This window comes from Salvelinus sp. IW2-2015, linkage group LG4q.1:29 (assembly GCF_002910315.2).
Source record: "Salvelinus sp. IW2-2015 linkage group LG4q.1:29, ASM291031v2, whole genome shotgun sequence".
Taxonomy (NCBI): Eukaryota; Metazoa; Chordata; class Actinopteri; order Salmoniformes; family Salmonidae; genus Salvelinus; species Salvelinus sp. IW2-2015.
This window is the reverse complement of record NC_036842.1, coordinates 21,936,152-21,955,028: the sequence shown is the minus strand read 5'-3', so window position 1 is coordinate 21,955,028 and position 18,877 is coordinate 21,936,152. Positions and strand designations below refer to the sequence as shown.

Here is an 18,877-nt window from a genome sequence, read left to right as displayed (position 1 = left end):
AGAAGAAAAATTCCAATATTATTTTAAGATAATTTTAAAATAAGACACTAATAAACCATGATTAGATAAGTATTCACCGCTCTGTCAATACATGGCAGGAACACTTTTGGCAGCGATTACAGCAGGGAGTCTTCTTGGGTAAGTCTCTAAGAGCTTTGCACACCTGGATTGTTCAATATTTGCCCATTATTCTTTTCAAAATTCTTCAAGCTCTGTCAAGGTGTTGGGGATCATGGCTAGACAGCAATTTTCAAGTCTTACCATAGATTTTCAAGCAGATTTAAGTCAAAACTGTAACTTGACCACTCAGGAACATTTACTGTCTTCTTGTTAAGTAATTCCAGTGTAGATTTGGCCTTGTGTTTTAGGTTATTGTCCGGCTGAAAGTTGAATTTCTCTCCCAGTGTCTGGTGTAAAGCAGACTAAGTCAGGTTTTCCTCAAGGATTTTGCTCCATTCTTTTAATTTTTATACAGAAGAACGACCCAGTCATTGCTGATGTCAAGCATACACATACCATGATACAGCCACCACAATGCTTGAAAATAAGGAGTCAGTTACTCAGTGATGTGTTGTGTTGGATTTGCCCCCAAAATAGAGTTTTGCATTTATTCTGTGTATTTTTTTATTCTTTTCACTTTGTCATTTAGGTCATTATTGCGGAGTCACTACAATGTTGTTGATCCATCCTCAGTTTTCCATCCTCAGTAGCTGTTTTAAAATCACCAATGTCCTCATGGTGACATCTCTGAGCAGTTTCTTCCTGCAGCTCAGTTCAGAAGGACCAGAAGGACTTATTATGTGATTTGTTAAGCCAAAATGTACTCCTAAACAAATGTAGGCTTGCCTGAACAAAGGGAGTGAATACTTATGCAACGACTATATTTTTATTAATTTGTAAAGATGTCAAATTTTATTTTTACTTTGACATTATGTAGTATTTTATGTAGATCAATGACAAAAAACTCATAATAAAATATTTTTAAATCACACTTTGTAACGCAATAAAATGGGGTTGAATACTTATAAGACCCACTGTATATTTCAGGATGTTGTGTATCCTTGGAAATAATCAGTTTAGCAAGCTCAGACTCCATGAGATAATCAAATCCATGACTGATCTACAAATAATAATATCGTTATTTATGATGCAAGGTGATTTGTAGATCAGTCGGCTGCAATGTCGAACAAGCCCCGTGTGCCTGTGCTACTCTATCATAGGCTTTCTTCCACACAAGTAAATGTTTTATTTTTTGTTAATGTACCTCTTCAGTGTCATTCGGTCAATTCTTTCATCCCTTGCTGCTGCTCGAATGGACTCTAACTTCATTGGCTGTTCTTTCAAGAACTTTAAGTGGGGGCTAGACCCCTGCTTGTTTTACATTTGTATACATGGGGCATGGTGATGTCTGCTCTGTAAAAATAAAAATGTCCTATCTTCATATGCATGACAAATTGCAAAAATGCTTTGCATAAAACTGACAAAATGTGATCATCATTTGTATAGGGTATGTGGAGCCATTGGCTCAATTTGCCACTGGCCAAATTGCACAACTTACCCCAAAGCAAACATTTCTGCTATGTTAGCTCACACAGCTACAATAATGCACTTTCATGCTAGGTTCAGGATCTCATATTGAAGCTTATAGAGACCCAACTGATGTATAAAACAGTCTTAGAACAATCTACTTTGGGTTAGATACAAGCATCATGAAACATATAACGCAATACATTTATTTGACTTTGTGAAAATCCGTTTTTTGTACCTAACTTGCTTACCACTTCTTACATGTGGTTTCTTCCTTCACAGACTCCATGAAATTATGACCTCTTCCTAAACATTTGGTCACATTATTCATTTTGTGTATGGTTTCCTAGAAACAAGTGGTGGCTCAGCTAACCCTTTAGCACGACTTACCCCACTCTCCCCTACAGAAGAAGTATCTACAGGCACCAAACAGTAGCTTACCAGCCATGACGTATAAGTAAATAAGCACTCTGAGATTCATCGCATATTTGACCATATATCTGACCAAATACAATCCTACTGTGTGTTCTGTGTTTATCATTGCAGGTTTTCAGAGGTCATGGGTGTATTTCTCCTATTGGCCAGCAGGGGAGGTGCTGTGTCACTGTATGATTACAAGTTGTGTATAATAGGAACACAAAAGCTGCTGTAAAATCAGGACAGCCCATTCTCTTCCCTGCAGGAGGACTGCAGGACCTACATTCAAATGAGTACAAACTCAAGTCATCTCATGCGACTATTCATTTTTTCTATCGGTGCAGGTACAGTGCAGATAATATACTGTACTTCACTAGCCAGAGGCTTTAGCTATCTGACTCTACTCTTCTGTAGATTAACTTGTGAATATTAGTAGTCAAGGTTACTGTGTATGACAGAAACACTGTAGAGCAACTAAAAACATGTTAACCTCTGTTCTACCCGCAAAAACACAAACATCTCTCTTTCATCTGCCCCCTCTCTCTTTCCCTCTCCATCTCTCGCCATCTCTATATCTCCTTCCCTCCCCCTCTCTCTTCTTCCTTCTTTTCTTTCTCTCACTCTCCCTCTCTCTCCGTTGCAGTGTTAGTCTTTCGATCCCGCGTAGTCAGAGTTTGGGAAACTGCTTGCGTCAGAGCTCTCCCTTTTGCTATAAAAGCTGGAGCCACTGCAGCAGCATCAGTCTGGGTTCTTCTCCCGAGCCCTACAGACATATTCACACAGAGCCAGACAAAGCAGCCTGTCCTCGCAGCACAGCCATGAGTACCCTCGGCTTTGACCCTTACTACTCCTCCTCCTCCTACCGCCGCTGGTATGTGGAGGGAGCCCCCCGAGGGGTGGTGACCAGGGGGAGGTCACGCTCGGCCTACTCAATCCACACCTCTCCCCTGTCCTCTGTGAGCTCCCGTTTGCAGTACTCCTCTCCTGGACGGGCTCTGCATTCATCCCCGGCTTCCTCCTCCTCCGTGGAACTGGAGCTGAGCCAGGCGGCCCAGGTGAGCTCTGAGTTCCGCACGGTAAGGACCCAGGAGAGGGCTCAGATGCAGGAGCTCAATGACCGCTTCGCCGGCTTCATCGACCGCGTGCGGGAGCTAGAGCAGCAGAACCGTGCGCTGGAGGCTGAGCTGATGCTGCTGAGGCAGAGGCATGGGGAGCCTTCCCGTCTGAGGGCCCTGTATGAGCAGGAGGCGCGGGCTCTGAGGGCTGCCGTGGAGGAGGCGCGTGGGGAGCAGCAGGCCGCCCTGGGGCAGAGGGAACGTCTGGGGCAAGCCCTGAGCGCCCTGCAGGCCCGCTACGAGGAGGAGGTGGTGGCTCGCGAGGACGCGGAGGGAAGGCTGCTGGATGCGCGGCGTGGTGCCGACCAGGCCACCCTGGCCAGGACCGAGCTGGAGAAGAGGGTGGAAACCCTGCTGGACGAGCTGGCCTTCCTCAAGAGGCTCCACGAGGGGGAGGTGGTGGAGCTCCAGGCCCAGGCCCAGCTGGGGGCCCAGGTGGCTGTGGAGATGGAGGCAACCACGCCGGACCTGTCCGGGGCTCTGAGGGACATCCGAGCCCAGTACGAGAGGCTGGCAGCCAAGAACATGCAGTCTGCTGAGGAGTGGTTCCGTGGGAAGGTGGGCTCCCTGACGGAGAGCGTGGCCCAGCACAGCGATGCAGTGAGGAGCTCCAGGGACGAGGCTGGGGAGTACCGCCGGCAGCTCCAGTCCCGCCTGCTGGAGATCGATGCCTGCAGGGGTCTCAATGAGTCTCTGGAGAAACAGTTGCATGACATGGAGGACAAGCAGAGTGCTGAGATCAATGGCATGCAGGTCAGTAGTGGTACTGCAGGACGAATTTATACTGGTACTGTAGGAGTGGTACTGCAGGACGAATTTATATCTATATTCAAGCAAATACCTCAGAAGGAATGCAATCTAATAGTGAATGTGTTTCTTAATTGCATGTTTAGAAACTGTTTATCAATAGATAAATGACTTCATCAGAATACAAGACACCAATAATGTTTTGAATAATTTGTGCAAAGTGGAACTGATTTAGTAATGTAGAAGGGGAAAAATATTATATTGCATCAAATGTGCATTTTAATAGTCACACTCAAAATTTTGGACAGTTTACCTGAACTTGTAACCTGCTGTAAGAACTATGTAAGAATTATCCACCACATTACCTCTAAACTTTTCCTGTAGGATACTATTGGCCAGCTGGAGAATGAGCTGGGAGCCACAAAGCAGGAGATGGCTCGCTACCTGAAGGATTACCAGGACCTGCTGAATGTTAAGATGGCCCTTGACATCGAGATCGCTGCGTACAGGTAGGATGCTATGAGGAGCACTGGCCAGAGCTTCAACTTAAACAAATATAATGTAATGATACTAATGCCAGTCCAGGTCAAGGAAAGCCTATTGCGCGTTTATTCTAAAATTGTATCTTTCCCATGATCCTTTACTTTTCCAGGAAGCTGCTGGAGGGGGAGGAGTCTCGTTTCAGTGGGGGCGTGTCCGGGGGTATGTCCAGTGTCTACGGCCACACCCTGTCGGCCACACCCTCCTTTGGCCGCTCTATGTTCTCCATGCAGGCCAGCCTAAGCTCTGGCGCCCCCTACCTGATGACTTCACGCTTCCTCAGCTCCTCATTCACCTCTGGAGATGACGTCATCTCTGCCAGCCTGGCCCAGCAGGACTCTGCCAGCCTACCACAGGAGGAGAAAGAGGAGAAGGAGGAGGAGGAAGAGGAGGAGAAGGAGGAGGAGGAAGAGAAGGAAGAGGAGGGAGAGGAGAAGGAGGAAGAGGGTGGAGAGGAGAAGGAGGAAGAGGGTGGAGAGGAGAAGGAGGAAAAGGGAGAGGAGAAGGAGGAAGATGGAGATGAGGGAGGCGAGGTGGAGAAGGAAGATGGGGAGGATGCTAAGGACGGAGAAGAAGGTTAGTATTAGTATTATCCCTCAAATAATATTTTCTATTGTTGTCGTGCATTGCTTAGATGTTAACATTTTTACAATGCAGTCTACTAACACAATTATTCCCCTATTCACAATTATAAAATGTTTTGGTTATAGCTGGGGATGAGGTGGAAGAGAAGGAAGAAACTGCAAAGGAGGACGGAGAGAAAAAGGAAGATAAGGACAAGGGTGGGGAGCAGGAGGGAAAGGAAGGCGAGGAAGAGGAGGGGGGAAAGAAAGAGGGGGGAGATGATAAAGAAGGGGGTGATAAAGAGGAAGAGGATCAAGCTGAAGCTAAAAGTGAGGAGAAAAAAGATGACAAAGCAGACACCAAAGAAGAGAAAGATGAACCAGAGATATCCAAGACCGTGGGAAAGAGTGAAAAACCTGCCGAAGAGAAGAAAGACCAATCTGAAAAACCAAAGGCTAAAAAGTAAGTTTGTGGCCCAAGACTCCACAAGCCAGAAGACAGTCTAATAAAACCCCCAGCTCGACAAACAGCAGAAATACACAAGATTAATGACTTCAGTGTGCTTGTTAACAAGGTGCTCAATACAATACATATTTTAGTGCACTACTGCATAAAATCACTGCTTGCAAAGATCATAAAAAGTCAATTGAAGTCTGGTCACACAATTCCTTGAGTGTGTGTGTGTAAGAATGTGTGTGCTGTGCCTGTGCGCAAGTCTGCGAGAGTGTGGTTTCGGATGACTGAATAAATACTATTCAAATACAGAGTGTGTAATTTATTGTTTTTGTGCTTCATGCTAAATAATAACTCAATTAACAATATGTATCATTTCTATGTCAGATCTGTTCAACTCAACAACAAGGATGAGTTGTTGAATATATTGAATATATAAACCTTTAATTGAAGGTGTGCTTAAAAACATGATCACATAGTTAACCACAAATTGAATGCATGTAATGGCCTGCTTACAGCAGGTCCAGACTCAATTAATTAATTAATCAATCAATCCATTAACAGGTTATGTGTCAGGATTTACAAACTGTTTACAAATGTTGAACAAACTATCTATTAAATATAAGCTGTTTGTAAGAAGACGTTAACATGATGGTTTACTATGCTCAATAGCCTGTCAGATCTCCTTTAGACCGTGTAGAGTGCAGCGGTACTCAAACTTTTCAGCAGGGGCCCCATTTTTTCAGCCAGAATTTCTGGGGACCCCATTTTTTCCCCAATAATTCATTGCAACCCCACCACATCCCAAATCTAATGACACAACCTTAAAATCGGTAAGTTTCGATTTTTACATCAACAAATAAGCTTAAATTCAATGCATTTGAATCTCTAATAAATAAATAAATTTACTTAATAAAACTATATCTTTGAAACTATCTTTCAAATTTTTTTTGTATATTGTCCCATCCAATAATCTGCAGTTTTAATATTTTGTTCCTCAAAAAAATGTGTTTAAACGCTTTGGCGACCCCAGTGCAGTTACCCCACGACACCACTAGGGAACGCGACCCAGACTTTGAATGCCACTGGTGCAAAGCCATTTTATGAACACAACCATTCATCTCTCTGTCACGACGCATCACGACGCACTAGCAGGGGCCTGACAGTTTTTTGTGCTGTAGCACTAACCTGGCAAGGTCTACATCAGATGCTTAATCAGCTACGCAGCTCAGGTCCAGTGTGTCTGAGAAACAGATGCTGAGGAACGGGATGATCTTCAGACAGTGATGGCATTGTTATTAGCTCATATCAGGGCTGAAAACGATAACAACTGTGGTTTTTATTGCTTTTAAGACATTGAAGTACTGTGGTGCTAATTTTATGACTCTTGGCAATTTAATTGCTTCCATAAGCACATTACGTGAGGGCTGGCTAAAATCCTGAGTGGAAGAGGTACAGCAATCAGCAGAGTCATCCAGGGACAGCACTAAAGAATAAACTAGGTAGTATTAACCAACACCTGCATTGCATATATCAGTTGTAAAACAGTTTCTAAGCTACTAGGGCGGAAGCTGTACGTGACATTGACATTAGAAAGAGCCACATTTCATATCCCACTGCTTCTATGGCTACTTTAGTCTGTTTTTATTCATGCTATTTGGCAATGTCCACTGATGAAAGGGGTTGAAATTGCTCTGAGGTAGCAAAGCATCGTCACCAACAAGCGAGTCCGCAGGTGCAGTACAGTCTGGGTCATGTGAGGACATGCAATGTGAGGACCAGCAATGGAAGTGCAGCTCATATAGTTCATTTGCAGTCGTAGCCTACAGGCAGACATTTCTAAGATGTACTTATTTTAATATAGAGTGCCTTCGGAAAGTATTCAGACCCCTTGATTTTGTTAGGTTACAGCCTTATTCTAAAATGTATTTTTTTTAAAATCCCCCTCATCAATCTACACACAACACCCCATAATGACAAAGAAAACAGGTTTTTAGACATTTTTGCCACAAAAATACAAATAAACTGAAAAATCACATTTCCATAAGTATTCAGACCCTTTACTAAGTACTTTGTTGAAGCACCTTTGGCAGCAATTACAACCTCAAGACTTCTTGGGTATGATGTTACAAGCTTGGCACACCTGTATTTGGGGAGTTTCTCCCATTCTTCTCTGCAGATCCTCTTAAGATCTGTCAGGTTGGATGTGGAGAGTTTGATGCACAGCTATTTTCAGGTCTCTCCAGGGATGTTTGATCAGGTTCTGGCTCTGGCTGGGCCACTCAAGGACATTCAGAGACTTGTCCTGAAGCCGCTCCTGCATTGTTTTGGCTGTGTTCTTAGGGTCGTTGTCCTATTGGAAGGTGAACCCTCTCCCCAGTTTGTGGACCTGAGCGCCAAGGAGCAGGTTTTCCTTAATGATCTCTCTGTACTTTGCCCCATTCACCTTTGCCTCAATCCTGACTAGTCTCCCAGTCCCTGCCACTGAAAAACATCCTCACAGCATGATGCTGCCACCACCATGCTTCACCGTAGTGATGGTGCCAGGTTTCCTCCAGACGTGACCCTTGACATTCAGGCCAAAGAGTTCAATCCAAAGAGTTCAATCTTCAATATTTTATTTCACATTTATTGAACCAGGTAGGCTAGTTGAGAACAAGTTCTCATTTACAACTGCAACCTGGCCAAGATAAAGCAAAGCAGTTCGACACATACAGCGACACAGAGTTACACATGGAATAAACAAACATACAGTCAATAATACAGTAGAAAAAGTCTATATACAGTGTGTGCCAATGAGGTAGGATAAGGGAGGTAAGGCTATAAATAGGCCATGGTGGCGAAGTAATTACAATATAGCAATTAAACACTGGAATGGTAGATGTGCAGAAGATGAATATGCAAGTAGAGATACTGGGGTGCAAAGGAGCAAGATAAATAAATAAATACAGTATGGGGATGAGGTAGTTGGATGGGCTATTTACAGATGGGCTATTTACAGGCCCAGTTATCTGTGAGCTGCTCTGACAGCTGGTGCTTAAAGCTAGTGAGGGAGATATGAGTCTCCAGCTTCAGTGATTTTTGCAGTTCGTTCCAGTCATTGGCAGCAGAGAACTGGAAGGAAAGGCGGCCAAAGGAGGAATTGGCTTTGGGGGTGACCAGTGAGATATACCTGCTGGAGCACGTGCTACGGGTGGGTGCTGCTATGGTGACCAGTGAGCTGAGATAAGGCGGGGCTTTACCTAGCAAAGACTTGTAGATGACCTGGAGCCAGTGGGTTTGGCCACGAGTATGAAGCGAGGGCCAGCCAACGAGAGCGTACAGGTCACAGTGAACGGTAGTATATGGGGCTTTGGTGACAAAACGGATGGCACTATGATAGACTGCATCCAATTTGTTGAGTAGAGTGTTGGAGGCTATTTTGTTAATGACATCGCCGAAGTCAAGGATCGGTAGGATGGTCAGTTTTACGAGGGTATGTTTGGCAGCATGAATGAAGGATGCTTATTCAATTAAATTTGGATTGGATTGGAGATGCTTAATGTGAGTCTGGAAGGAGAGTTTACAGTCTAACCAGACACCTAGGTATTTGAAGTTGTCCACATATTCACATATAAGTCAGAACCGTCCAGAGTAGTGATGCTGGATGGGCGGGCAGGTGCTGGCAGCGATCGGTTGAAGAGCATGCATTTAGTTTTACTTGCATTTAAGAGCAGTTGGAGGCCACGGAAGGAGAGTTTTATGGCATTGAAGCTCGTCTGGAGGTTAGTTAACACAGTGTCCAAAGAAGGGCCAGAGGTATACAGAATGGTGTCGTCTGCGTAGAAGTGGACCAACAGCAAGAGCGACATCATTGATGTATACAGAGAAGAGAGTCGGCCAAGGAATTGAACCCTGTGGCACCCCCATAGAGACTGCCAGAGGTCCGGGCAACAGGCCCTCCGATATGACACACAGAGCTCTATCAGAGAAGTAGTTGGTGAACCAGGCGAGGCAATCACTTGAGAAACCAAGGCTGTTGAGTCTGCTGATAAGAATGTGGTGATTGACAGAGTCGAAAGCCTTGGCCAGGTCGATGAATACGGCTGCACAGTAATGTCTCTTATCGATGGCGGTTATGATATCGTTTAGGACCTTGAGCGTGGCTGAGGTGCACCCATGACTAGCTCTGAAACCAGATTGCATAGCGGAGAAGGTACGGTGGGATTCGAAATGGTCGGAAATCTGTTTGTTAACTTGGCTTTCGAAGATCTTAGAAAGGCAGGGTAGGATAGATATAGGTCTGCTGCAGTTTGGGTCTAGAGTGTCTCCCCTTTTGAAGAGGAGGATGACCGCGGCAGCTTTCCAATCTTTGGGTTTCTCAGACGATATGAAAGAGAGGTTGAACAGGCTAGTAATAGGGTTTGCAACAATTTCAGCAGATCATTTTAGAAAGAGAGGTTCCAGATTGTCTAGCCCAGCTGATTTGTAGGGGTCCAGATTTTGCAGCTCTTTCAGAACATCAGCTATCTGGATTTGGGTGAAGGAGAATGGGGGAGGCTTGGGCGAGATTCTGTGGGGGGTGCAGGGCTGTTGATCGGGGTAGGGGTAGCCAGGTGGTAAGCATGGCCAGCCGTAGGAAAATGCTTATTGAAATTCTCAATTATAGTGGATTTATCGGTGGTGACAGTGTTTCCTAGCCTCAGTGCAGTGGGCAGCTGGGAGGAGGTGCTCTTATTTTCCATGGACTTTACAGCGTCCCAGAACTTTTTTGAGTTTGTACTACAGGATGCAAATTTCTGCTTGAAAAAGCTAGCCTTAGCTTTCCTAACTGCCTGTGTATATTGGTTCCTGACTTCCCTGAAAAGTTGCATATCACGTCGGCTATTCGATGCTAATGCAGAACGCCACAGGATGTTTTTGTGCTGGTCAAGGACAGTCAGGTCTGGAGAGAACCAAGGGCTATATCTGTTCCTGGTTAAAAAAAATTATAATGGGGCATGCTTATTTAAGATGATGAGGAAGGCACTTTTAAAGAATAACCAGGCATCCTCTACTGACGGGATGAGGTCAATATCCTTCCAGGATACCCTGGCCAGGTCGATTAGAAAGGCCTGCTCGCTGAAGTGTTTTAGGGAGCGATTGACAGTGATGAGAGGTGGTCGTTTGACCTCATACCCATTATGGATGCAGGTAATGAGGCAGTGATCGCTGAGATCTTGGTTGAAAGCAGCAGAGGTGTATTTGGAGGGCAAGTTGGTTAGGATGATATCTATGAGGGTGGAACTAAATGGTAGGTTAAGGCATATTGAGCCGGGCTATAGGCTCCACAGTGAAATAAGACAATAATTCCGAGTAGCAGAGGGGTCCAAGTCCAATAGGCAAAATAGGTATAGTGGCCCAAGAAATTGGCCGATGGATCTATTCAGCTAACAGTCCAATATGCTCTAGACAGCTAGCGGGCCCCGTACTGGCAGTAGAAGGGGTCCGGGTATTGAAGCCCAGGAGTGGCTGATGGGCCTCTTCAGCTAGCCGGGAGAATGGGCCTAGCATGGGCTAGCTCCAGGCTAATTGGGGCTTGCTTTGGGACAGACGTTAGCCAGGAGTAGTCACTCGGATTGCAGCTAGCTAGCTGCGATGTTCCAGGTGAAAGGTTCAGAGCTTGCGGTAGGAATCCACCAATGTGGTGTGGATCTGTTTTTTCTAAAGTATTTTTATTTACCTCGGAACCGGAATCCCCCAACATAAGCTAGCCAGCTCACTAGCTACTAGCTAGTAGTGAGGCGGGTTGCAGGAGACTATTTTGATGTTGAGGTTTAGAAAAATATAAAAAAGATATGCGAAGAAAAATATGTAAAAAGATATATACATGGGACATGACAAGACGAAGGACAAAGACGTCTCACTGCTACGCCATCTTGGATTCACAGATAATCTTGTTTCTCATGGACTGAGAGTCTTTAGGTGCCTTTTGGCAAACTCCAAATGGGCTGTCATGTGCCTTTTAATATTGAGTGGCTTCCATCTGGTAACTTTACCATAAAGGCCTGATTGGTGGAGTGCTGCAGAGATGGTTGTCCTTCTCGAAGGTTCTTCTATCTCCACAGAGGAACTGTGGAGCTCTGTCAGAGTGACCATCGGGTTCTTGGTCACCTCCCTGACCAAGACCATTCTCTACCGATTGCTCAGTTTGTCCGGGCGGCCAGCTCTTGGTGGTTCCAAACTTCTTCCATTTAAGAATGATGGAGGCCGCTGTGTTCTTGGGGACCTTCTATGCTGCAGAAAAGTTTTGGTACCCTTCCCCAGATCTGTGCCTCGACACAATCCTGGCTCAGAGCTCTACGGACAATTCCTTCGACCTCATGTCTTGGTTTTTGCTATGACATGCACTGTCAACTGTGGGACCTTATATAGACAGTTGTGTGCCTTTCCACATCATGTCCAATCAATTGAATTTACAACAGGTGGACTCCAAGTTGTAGAAACATCTCAATGATGATCAATGGAAACAGGATGCACCTGAGCTCAATTTTGAGTCTCATAGCAAAGGGTCTGAATACCTAAGTAAATAATGTTTTCTGTTTTTTATTTGTAATACATTTGCAAACATTTCTAAAAACATGTTTTCGCTTTGTCATTATGGGGTATTGTGTGTAGATTGCTAAGGATTTTTTTATTTAATCAATTTTTGAATGAGTCTGTAACGTAATAAATTGTGAAAAAAGTAATGGGGTCTGAATATTTTCCGAAGGCACTGTATGTCATAATCTTTTTTTAATGTTAGATAGAATATTTTGTTATGAAAGTTTTAGGAACTTTCGTGCTTTGTGGTATAGAATCAGACCAACTATCCCTCTAGCATTATAATGTGGATTTATTCACTGTGAGTGAGTGATAGGCTACATTTCAAAGAAACCTCTTCATGGAATTTTCCTGAGATAGTCGCTGTCCATTTTCCGGTGGTGCTGAATTCCAAGTTACAATCGGGTTGCTGTCTGCTTTAATGTTGCTAAATCTCCGAAGGACCTATCACTCAATTGTTTAACTTGTCATGTAAAATACTTTGAATGAAATATGTATAGTTTAAAATCATGTTTAACAATGTAGTTGATGTTGTTCTCAAATAATGTAGCTATTTGCTGAAACACTGCATAAACATCTCTCAATCAAAATACAGTATCTCATATTACTCTCTCATGTTCACTGTTGTTTTAATATTATTTTACTATCCTAATTTATTTAATATTGTTTTACTATCCACATTTATTTCATATTGTTTTACTATCCTAATTTATTTCATATTGTTTTACTATMCTAATTTATTTAATATTGTTTTACTACCCAAATTGATTTAATATTGTTTTACTATGCTAATTTATTTCATATTGTTTTACTATCCTAATTTATTTCATATTGTTTTACTATCCTAATTTATTTCATATTGTTTTACTATCCAAATTTTTTTCATATAGTTTTACTATCCTAATTTATTTAATATTGTTTTACTATCCTAATTTATCTATCTTAAATTTACATTTGTCTATCTTCATTTGATATTTATCTATCTTAATTTTGTATTTGTTTATCTTAATTTTATATTTGTCTAGAAATGTATTGTTTTTATCTTTTTATTATTTTATTTATGTAAGTGAAGTACTTTGAATTGCATTGTTTTTGGTAAGAAATGTGCTATGTAAATAAAGTTTGATTTGATAAATCAAGTGCTATAATAAAATGCTATTTGCATGAAAATGCCATGGGTGCATCGTTTATATTATGGTTGGTGGCTCATTCTTTGATGGTATGCACATATTACAGTGTAAGTTTAAATATCTGTAGAGGACAGCCTCTGGATGGTGATGTGGTTTTGTATAATTTCTAGGCTACAAAAGATCATGAAGCATGCAGTCCCACCCCTATGAAAGCAGGTGAAGAAATAGAATAGTGTGCATGTTGGGGTGAGACAGCTACTGTAAATGAACAAGTGAAAGGACATGACAGGACAATTGCATAAAGGAACAAGAGACCATATTTGTATTTCAGTATGACATTTATTGAGCAAATGCTGCTGGGAAATAGTTCATGATGAGTAAAGACATGGGATTGCAAACTGTAGCACCTCATTTATGTTCGCTATTTAAATTCAAGTCCATCCTATGCATACAAGAATGTATGTGTGCGCATTTACATATTTATTTTCAATTGCACTCATTAGGTAAACATAATAGATACTGATAAAAAGCATGTTTAAGGCTCAGAGTTTCTTCAAGGTTCTTTATGCTTTAGTTGCTTCGGGTACTGTATGTTTATGATCATCAGTACATTGCACCATCGTCTTTCTCATTCTTCACTATATTGTGTTGTAGACGATTGTATTTTTGGCTCAGTTGGTATCTTCACATAAAAAGGCTAGTCCTTTTGAACATGGATCTCTAAAGTGGACCCACCAACCCAGGCACCCCTTTTGAATTAACATTTGAATTAACATACATTTCTATCACTCTCCCACCCACATACAGTATGCATCTAAACTGTAACCCTTCCATCCATACATACAGGTTAGAGCGGAGGGGACTCCCTCCCTGAGCTAGCATGCAGACGCTCCCACCCGTGAGCCCTCCCGTGAACTGCAGGGGAAAATAAAGACAATTAATAATCTGTCCCACTACCACATTTTCCTGATATAATCTGCAGCAAAACCCATTTAAAGCTTTCTCTCAACATGCATTTTTTAAACTTTAGCTTTGTCACATCATATGGCTTCTCTCGTTGCTTTTCTGTATGTTTGAGAGTGGTTATCTTTATTACATCGCTCTGGCTCTATGATTTCTTTGTTATGTTAGTTCTGGGTTGATTGCTTGTTGTCGTGTCGTCTTTGTTCCTCCTGAGTGGGTTGGATGGGGCGCAGTTACTCAGTTTCAGTCACCACCTTGACGGACTGGGAAGAGTGTTTCTCCATCTTCTTGCTGGAGACTGTCTTCTCCTGCATCACATCCTCAGACTCCTTCACAGTCTCGGTGACAGTGACCGATTTGGTGACATGCTTGGCCCCGTCCTCTCCAGTGGTGATGGTCTCCACCGTTTTGGTGATGACCACCTTCTGGTCCTTTGGATCATCTTTCTGGTCGGGGTCATCTTTAGTGGGGCTCTCGTCCACTCCATTTGAGATAACATCCTTCTCCTCTGCCTCTTTCCCACCCTCATCCTTCTTGTCCTTGTCCTCTGGGGCAGTCTTCTCCACATCTCCGTTCATGGCTGCGTCTTTCTTTTCTACCTTCTTCTCTTCCTCTGAAACACTCTTTTTGTCTACTTTCTCTTCTGCAGCCATGGGGGCCTCTGACTTTGGAGCTTCTAGTTTGGGGGCCTCACCCTTAGGGGACTCTGCTTTGGGGGATCCTAATTTGGGGGATTCCGATTTGGGGGAGCCTGTAGGTTTTGGGGATTCAGATTTGGGGGAGCCTGTAAGTTTTGGGGATTCAGATTTGGGGGAGCCAGCAGGTTTTGGGGATTCAGATTTAGGGGATCCAGCAGGTTTTGGGGATTCAGAAGTAGGGGATCCAGCAGGTTTTGGGGATTCAGATTTAGGGGATCCAGCAGGTTTTGGAGATTCAGAAGTAGGGGATCCAGCAGGTTTTGGGGATTCAGATTTAGGGGATCCAGCAGGTTTTGGGGATTCAGATTTAGGGGATCCAGCAAGTTTTGGGGATTCAGATTTAGGGGATCCAGCAGGTTTTGGGGATTCAGATTTAGGGGATCCAGCAGGTTTTGGGGATTCAGATTTAGGGGATCCAGCAGGTTTTGGGGATTCAGATTTGGGGGATTCAGCAGGTTTTGGGGATTCAGATTTGGGGGAGCCAGGTTTTGGAGATTCAGATTTGGGGGTTACAGCTTTGGGGGATTCATTTTTGGGGGATCCAGCTTTTGGTGACTCAGACTTGGGAGACCCAGCCTTTGGGGATTCAGCTTTTAGGGAGTCTGGCTTGGAGGGCTTTGGGGCCTCAGATTTCTGGACCTCAACTTTTGGGGCCTCACTCTTGGGGGATTCTGTTTTGGGAGCCTCTGTCTTGGCTACAGCTGCCTTCTCATCCGTTTCGTCTTCTTTCTCATCCTTTCCTTTCTTCTCATCTTCCTCATCATCTCCATCTTTGGATCCTTTGTCACTACCTGCATCTTCATCTTGATCATCACCCTTCACTTCTCCCTCTCCCTCTCCTGTCTCCTCTTCTCCTCCGCTTCCCTCCTTCTCTCCAGCCTTCTCTTTGTCAGGAGAGGCCTTTGATTCTGGGGCTTTAGAGCGCAGGACTGTCTCCTCTAATTCCCCCTCTCCTTCTCCCTCATCACCACCTTCTGCATCATCTCCCTTCTCACCCTCATCCTCACCCTCTTCTCCTTTCTCACCCTCTTCTTCTTTTTCTCCCATTTCCTCTTCATCGCCACCTTCTTTGTCCTCCTCTTCCTCCTCAGCAGGTGTGCTGGAGCTAACTTGGGCTTCAGTGGAGGCTACAACCTCTTCTGATTCACCCTCTCCCCCTTCTCCCTCTTCTCCCTCTGCTTCTTCTCCTCCCTCTTCTCCCTCATCCTCTCCGTCATCTGTTGCCTCTGCCCCCAGAGAAGCAGAAAACTCCTGGGCCATCTTATCCAGGGCCTGGGCCATCTCATCCTTCTCATCCTCTACCCTGGTCTCCTCGATGATCTCCTCTACAAACTTATGCTGAACTTTCAGTTTGGGAGGCTCATACTTGGACTTCTTAGAGGAGGTGACGGTGTGGCGGTAAGGGAAAGTGCTAAAGTGGGTCTCTTCACCTTCTAGGAGTTTCCTGCAAGAACAGTAGAACATGAGATATAGTTTAGGCCTAATATAAAAATGTAGTTTCTATATATAAATTAGATCTTTATGTTTTTATTAAACATGATGAATTAGCTATTTTGTTTTGAAATGAGTAAACATATATTTAAAAAAAAGTTTTTCCAATGTTAGGCCTAATTAGCGCTCTGTCGTCGCAGTGTACCTGTATGCAGCAATCTCAATGTCGAGGGCCATCTTGACATTGAGCAGGTCCTGGTACTCACGCAGATGGCGCGCCATCTCCCACTTCGTGCCCTTGAGCTCATTATCCAGCTGGTGGATGGTCTCCTGCAGAGAACAAGACCGAGAGACACAAGCTGGTTAAGAGCTATTATTTCTTATGCCTATATGGAACTCTGAAATAATACTTGGTTATTTATTTTTGGTGTAGGGAGGACACATTTCTCCATAAGGACACTGCTTTCTAAACATCTTAATAAAACGATCAAAAATACAATGCCATATTTTGTGATCCTGGTAATTACTTCACAAGCACATTTAAACTTGTATAGGCCTACATTTGAAACAGCACTTTGAGATTCCAATAAAATATAATTGCAATAACAATTGAAATTGTGAAGTCCTCCTGTCTCATTTATGAAAAGTGAAAGTGCAAATAATTGGATAGGTTGGACTGTTGTTGTGTTAAATAATGTATTCTGACGCAGTGAACAGCACTGTGTTTCAAGGGCCCGGAGTCTCTGGCTCAGCAACGAAAAAATAATTTAAAAAAACAGTCTGCTGCATTATGTCTTCCCAACCCTATAATGTCCTGACGTGCACCAAGTGTCGCAGTTTATGCGTAGCCTAATGCTCCAACATTTGGAGATGTTAAATCTGTGTCCATAAGATGTCAGCATTGTGCCATTTAGGCTATCTAAAGCAAAAGCGCAGACACCACCATTGTGCAGAGTTTATAGCCTAGTTAAAACACATGCATTTAGGGCCCACATAATAAAAAAATTAGTGCGTTCAAAATCAAACTAATACAATATGTGGGGACACAATGCAAGAGTGTGTCTTTCTCTCTATCAAAGTAGGGGACTCTCCTTATAAGTAGACCTACATTTAAAATAAGAATAAAAACCTCAAAGGTGTCGTGATAATATTCTCAATTTAAAATCAACGAAAAACATATCTTATTATATAATTTATTCTCTCCACTACATTGCTTCTCTTTACACAAAGAATACAACTTTATGGAATACTTCACCATTAAGCCTGTGGCTGGGGGTTTCTGTATGAAAATAATGCCTAGAGCGGGTCTCATCATACCTGCAGGCTGGACAAGTCGCTGTTGTGTCGGTCCTCGATGTCATTCANTGTTGTGTCGGTCCTCGATGTCATTCAGCTGCCTTTCCAGTGACTCCCTGGTTCCACGGACGGACTCTAACTCCACGGTCTTGGACTGAAGCTGGCGGCGGTAGTCTGCTATCTCATCACGGGCGGACTTGATTGCATCTTTGTTTTGTTCCGCAGCATCAGTGAGCTTGGAATAGCGGCACATGAACCAGTCCTCCACCTGCTGCAGGTTCTGGTTGGAGTGGCCCTCGAGCTGGGTGCGGATCTCCCGGAGCGCCTCGGTGATGTCCGTCTTCTGGATGTCTTTCCTCTCCATGGTCACCTGCGACGCCTGCACCTGGGCGAACAGGTCGCTCACCTCTTCCTCGTGGTTGTTGCGGATAAAGGCAATCTCGTCATGCAGTGACTGAACTTTCTTCTCCAACTCTGACTTCACCAAATCAGAGTCGGTCATATCTTTTTTCAACGCCCGGATGATGCCTTCCGTCTCATCCCTGATGCGGGCTTCCTCATCAAAGCGGTCCCTAATTCTCTGGATGTCATCCTCGACGTGGTCCGTGTCGAGCTGGATCTGCGCTTTATCGTGGTGAATCTGCTCCAGCATGGAGCGCAGCTCCTGGAGTTCCTGGTCGTATAAATCCCCTAGCTGGGATTGCGACACCTGCTTCTGCCGCAGCGTCTGGATCTCCTCCTCAATCTGGCTATTCTGCTGCTCCAGGTAGTGCACCTTGTCGATGTAACCGGCGAAGCGGTCGTTGAGCCCCTGGAGCTGCTCTTTCTCGTTGGAGCGCTTGTAGTCTCCGTTCGTTTGATTGAAATCAACGCTGTCGGCGGAGCTGAGGAGTGTGGAGCTGTACGCTCTGGCTGCCGGCATATTGACGGTCCTCTTGTAGGAGGAGGTCATCGTGGAGCCTGGGCTTGCCCGGGACCAGGACTGAGAACGGAACCCGCTGGAGGGGGTGCCAGTGGAGCGGCCGTAGGTGGTCCTACTATCCATACTTCTCCTGAATGGACTCCCTATCGTGTCCACCGGGTGGTAACTCATCCGGCCAGACCAGGGGTTGCGTGTGCAGATGGAAGGGAAGGTGTGCGAGGTGGAGGAGTATGGCGAGTATGTGTTTGCAGGTGCGGGGTGGATGGCGCTCACAGCATTCTTAGTCTCACCGGCTGTCCTTTATATAGGAGAAGCTTATCGCTAACAAGGCAGAGGCTGTTTTTACTGGCCCATTGATCGAACGAAGGGGGAGGGCCATGTCTCAACCCTTCATACTCTATGTAAGTGAAACACTACTTGAGTGTGTGAGGGTTCGTGGGTGGCCGTTTGAAAAGCAGAGGAATGATCACACATAGGGAGAAAAAAGGAAATGGGGTGATTATCATTAGGATG

General features: G+C 44.2%; 2 protein-coding genes across 2 annotated transcripts; one reads left to right on the top strand and one right to left on the bottom strand.

The window, feature by feature from the left end:
• The first annotated feature begins 2,533 nt into the window (after nucleotides 1–2,533).
• Nucleotides 2,534–5,672, top strand: LOC111961669 (neurofilament light polypeptide). Its single transcript, XM_023984099.2, has 4 exons — nucleotides 2,534–3,812; nucleotides 4,191–4,315; nucleotides 4,459–4,922; nucleotides 5,057–5,672. Exons 1-4 carry the CDS (start codon nucleotides 2,763–2,765, stop codon nucleotides 5,374–5,376), a joined length of 1,959 nt encoding a protein of 652 aa, XP_023839867.1. The 5' UTR covers nucleotides 2,534–2,762; the 3' UTR covers nucleotides 5,377–5,672.
• Nucleotides 5,673–13,637: 7,965 nt separating this feature from the next.
• LOC111961668 (neurofilament medium polypeptide) lies at nucleotides 13,638–18,635 on the bottom strand. Its single transcript, XM_023984098.2, has 3 exons — nucleotides 17,505–18,635; nucleotides 16,352–16,489; nucleotides 13,638–16,159 (listed from the first exon to the last, which is right to left on the bottom strand). The coding sequence occupies exons 1-3, from the start codon at nucleotides 18,533–18,535 to the stop codon at nucleotides 14,251–14,253; spliced, it is 3,078 nt and encodes a 1,025-aa protein (XP_023839866.1). The 5' UTR covers nucleotides 18,536–18,635; the 3' UTR covers nucleotides 13,638–14,250.
• Nucleotides 18,636–18,877: the final 242 nt, after the last annotated feature.

What these genes read in the sequence shown, in the direction of transcription:
- LOC111961669 (XM_023984099.2), top strand. Translation starts at nt 2,763, where the DNA reads ATGAGTACCCTCGGCTTTGACCCTTACTACTCCTCCTCCTCCTACCGC. An exon ending in CTGAGATCAATGGCATGCAG is followed by an intron (nt 3,813 to 4,190) that starts GTCAGTAGTGGT and finishes CTTTTCCTGTAG; the next exon opens with GATACTATTGGCCAGCTGGA. An exon ending in ATCGAGATCGCTGCGTACAG is followed by an intron (nt 4,316 to 4,458) that starts GTAGGATGCTAT and finishes TTACTTTTCCAG; the next exon opens with GAAGCTGCTGGAGGGGGAGG.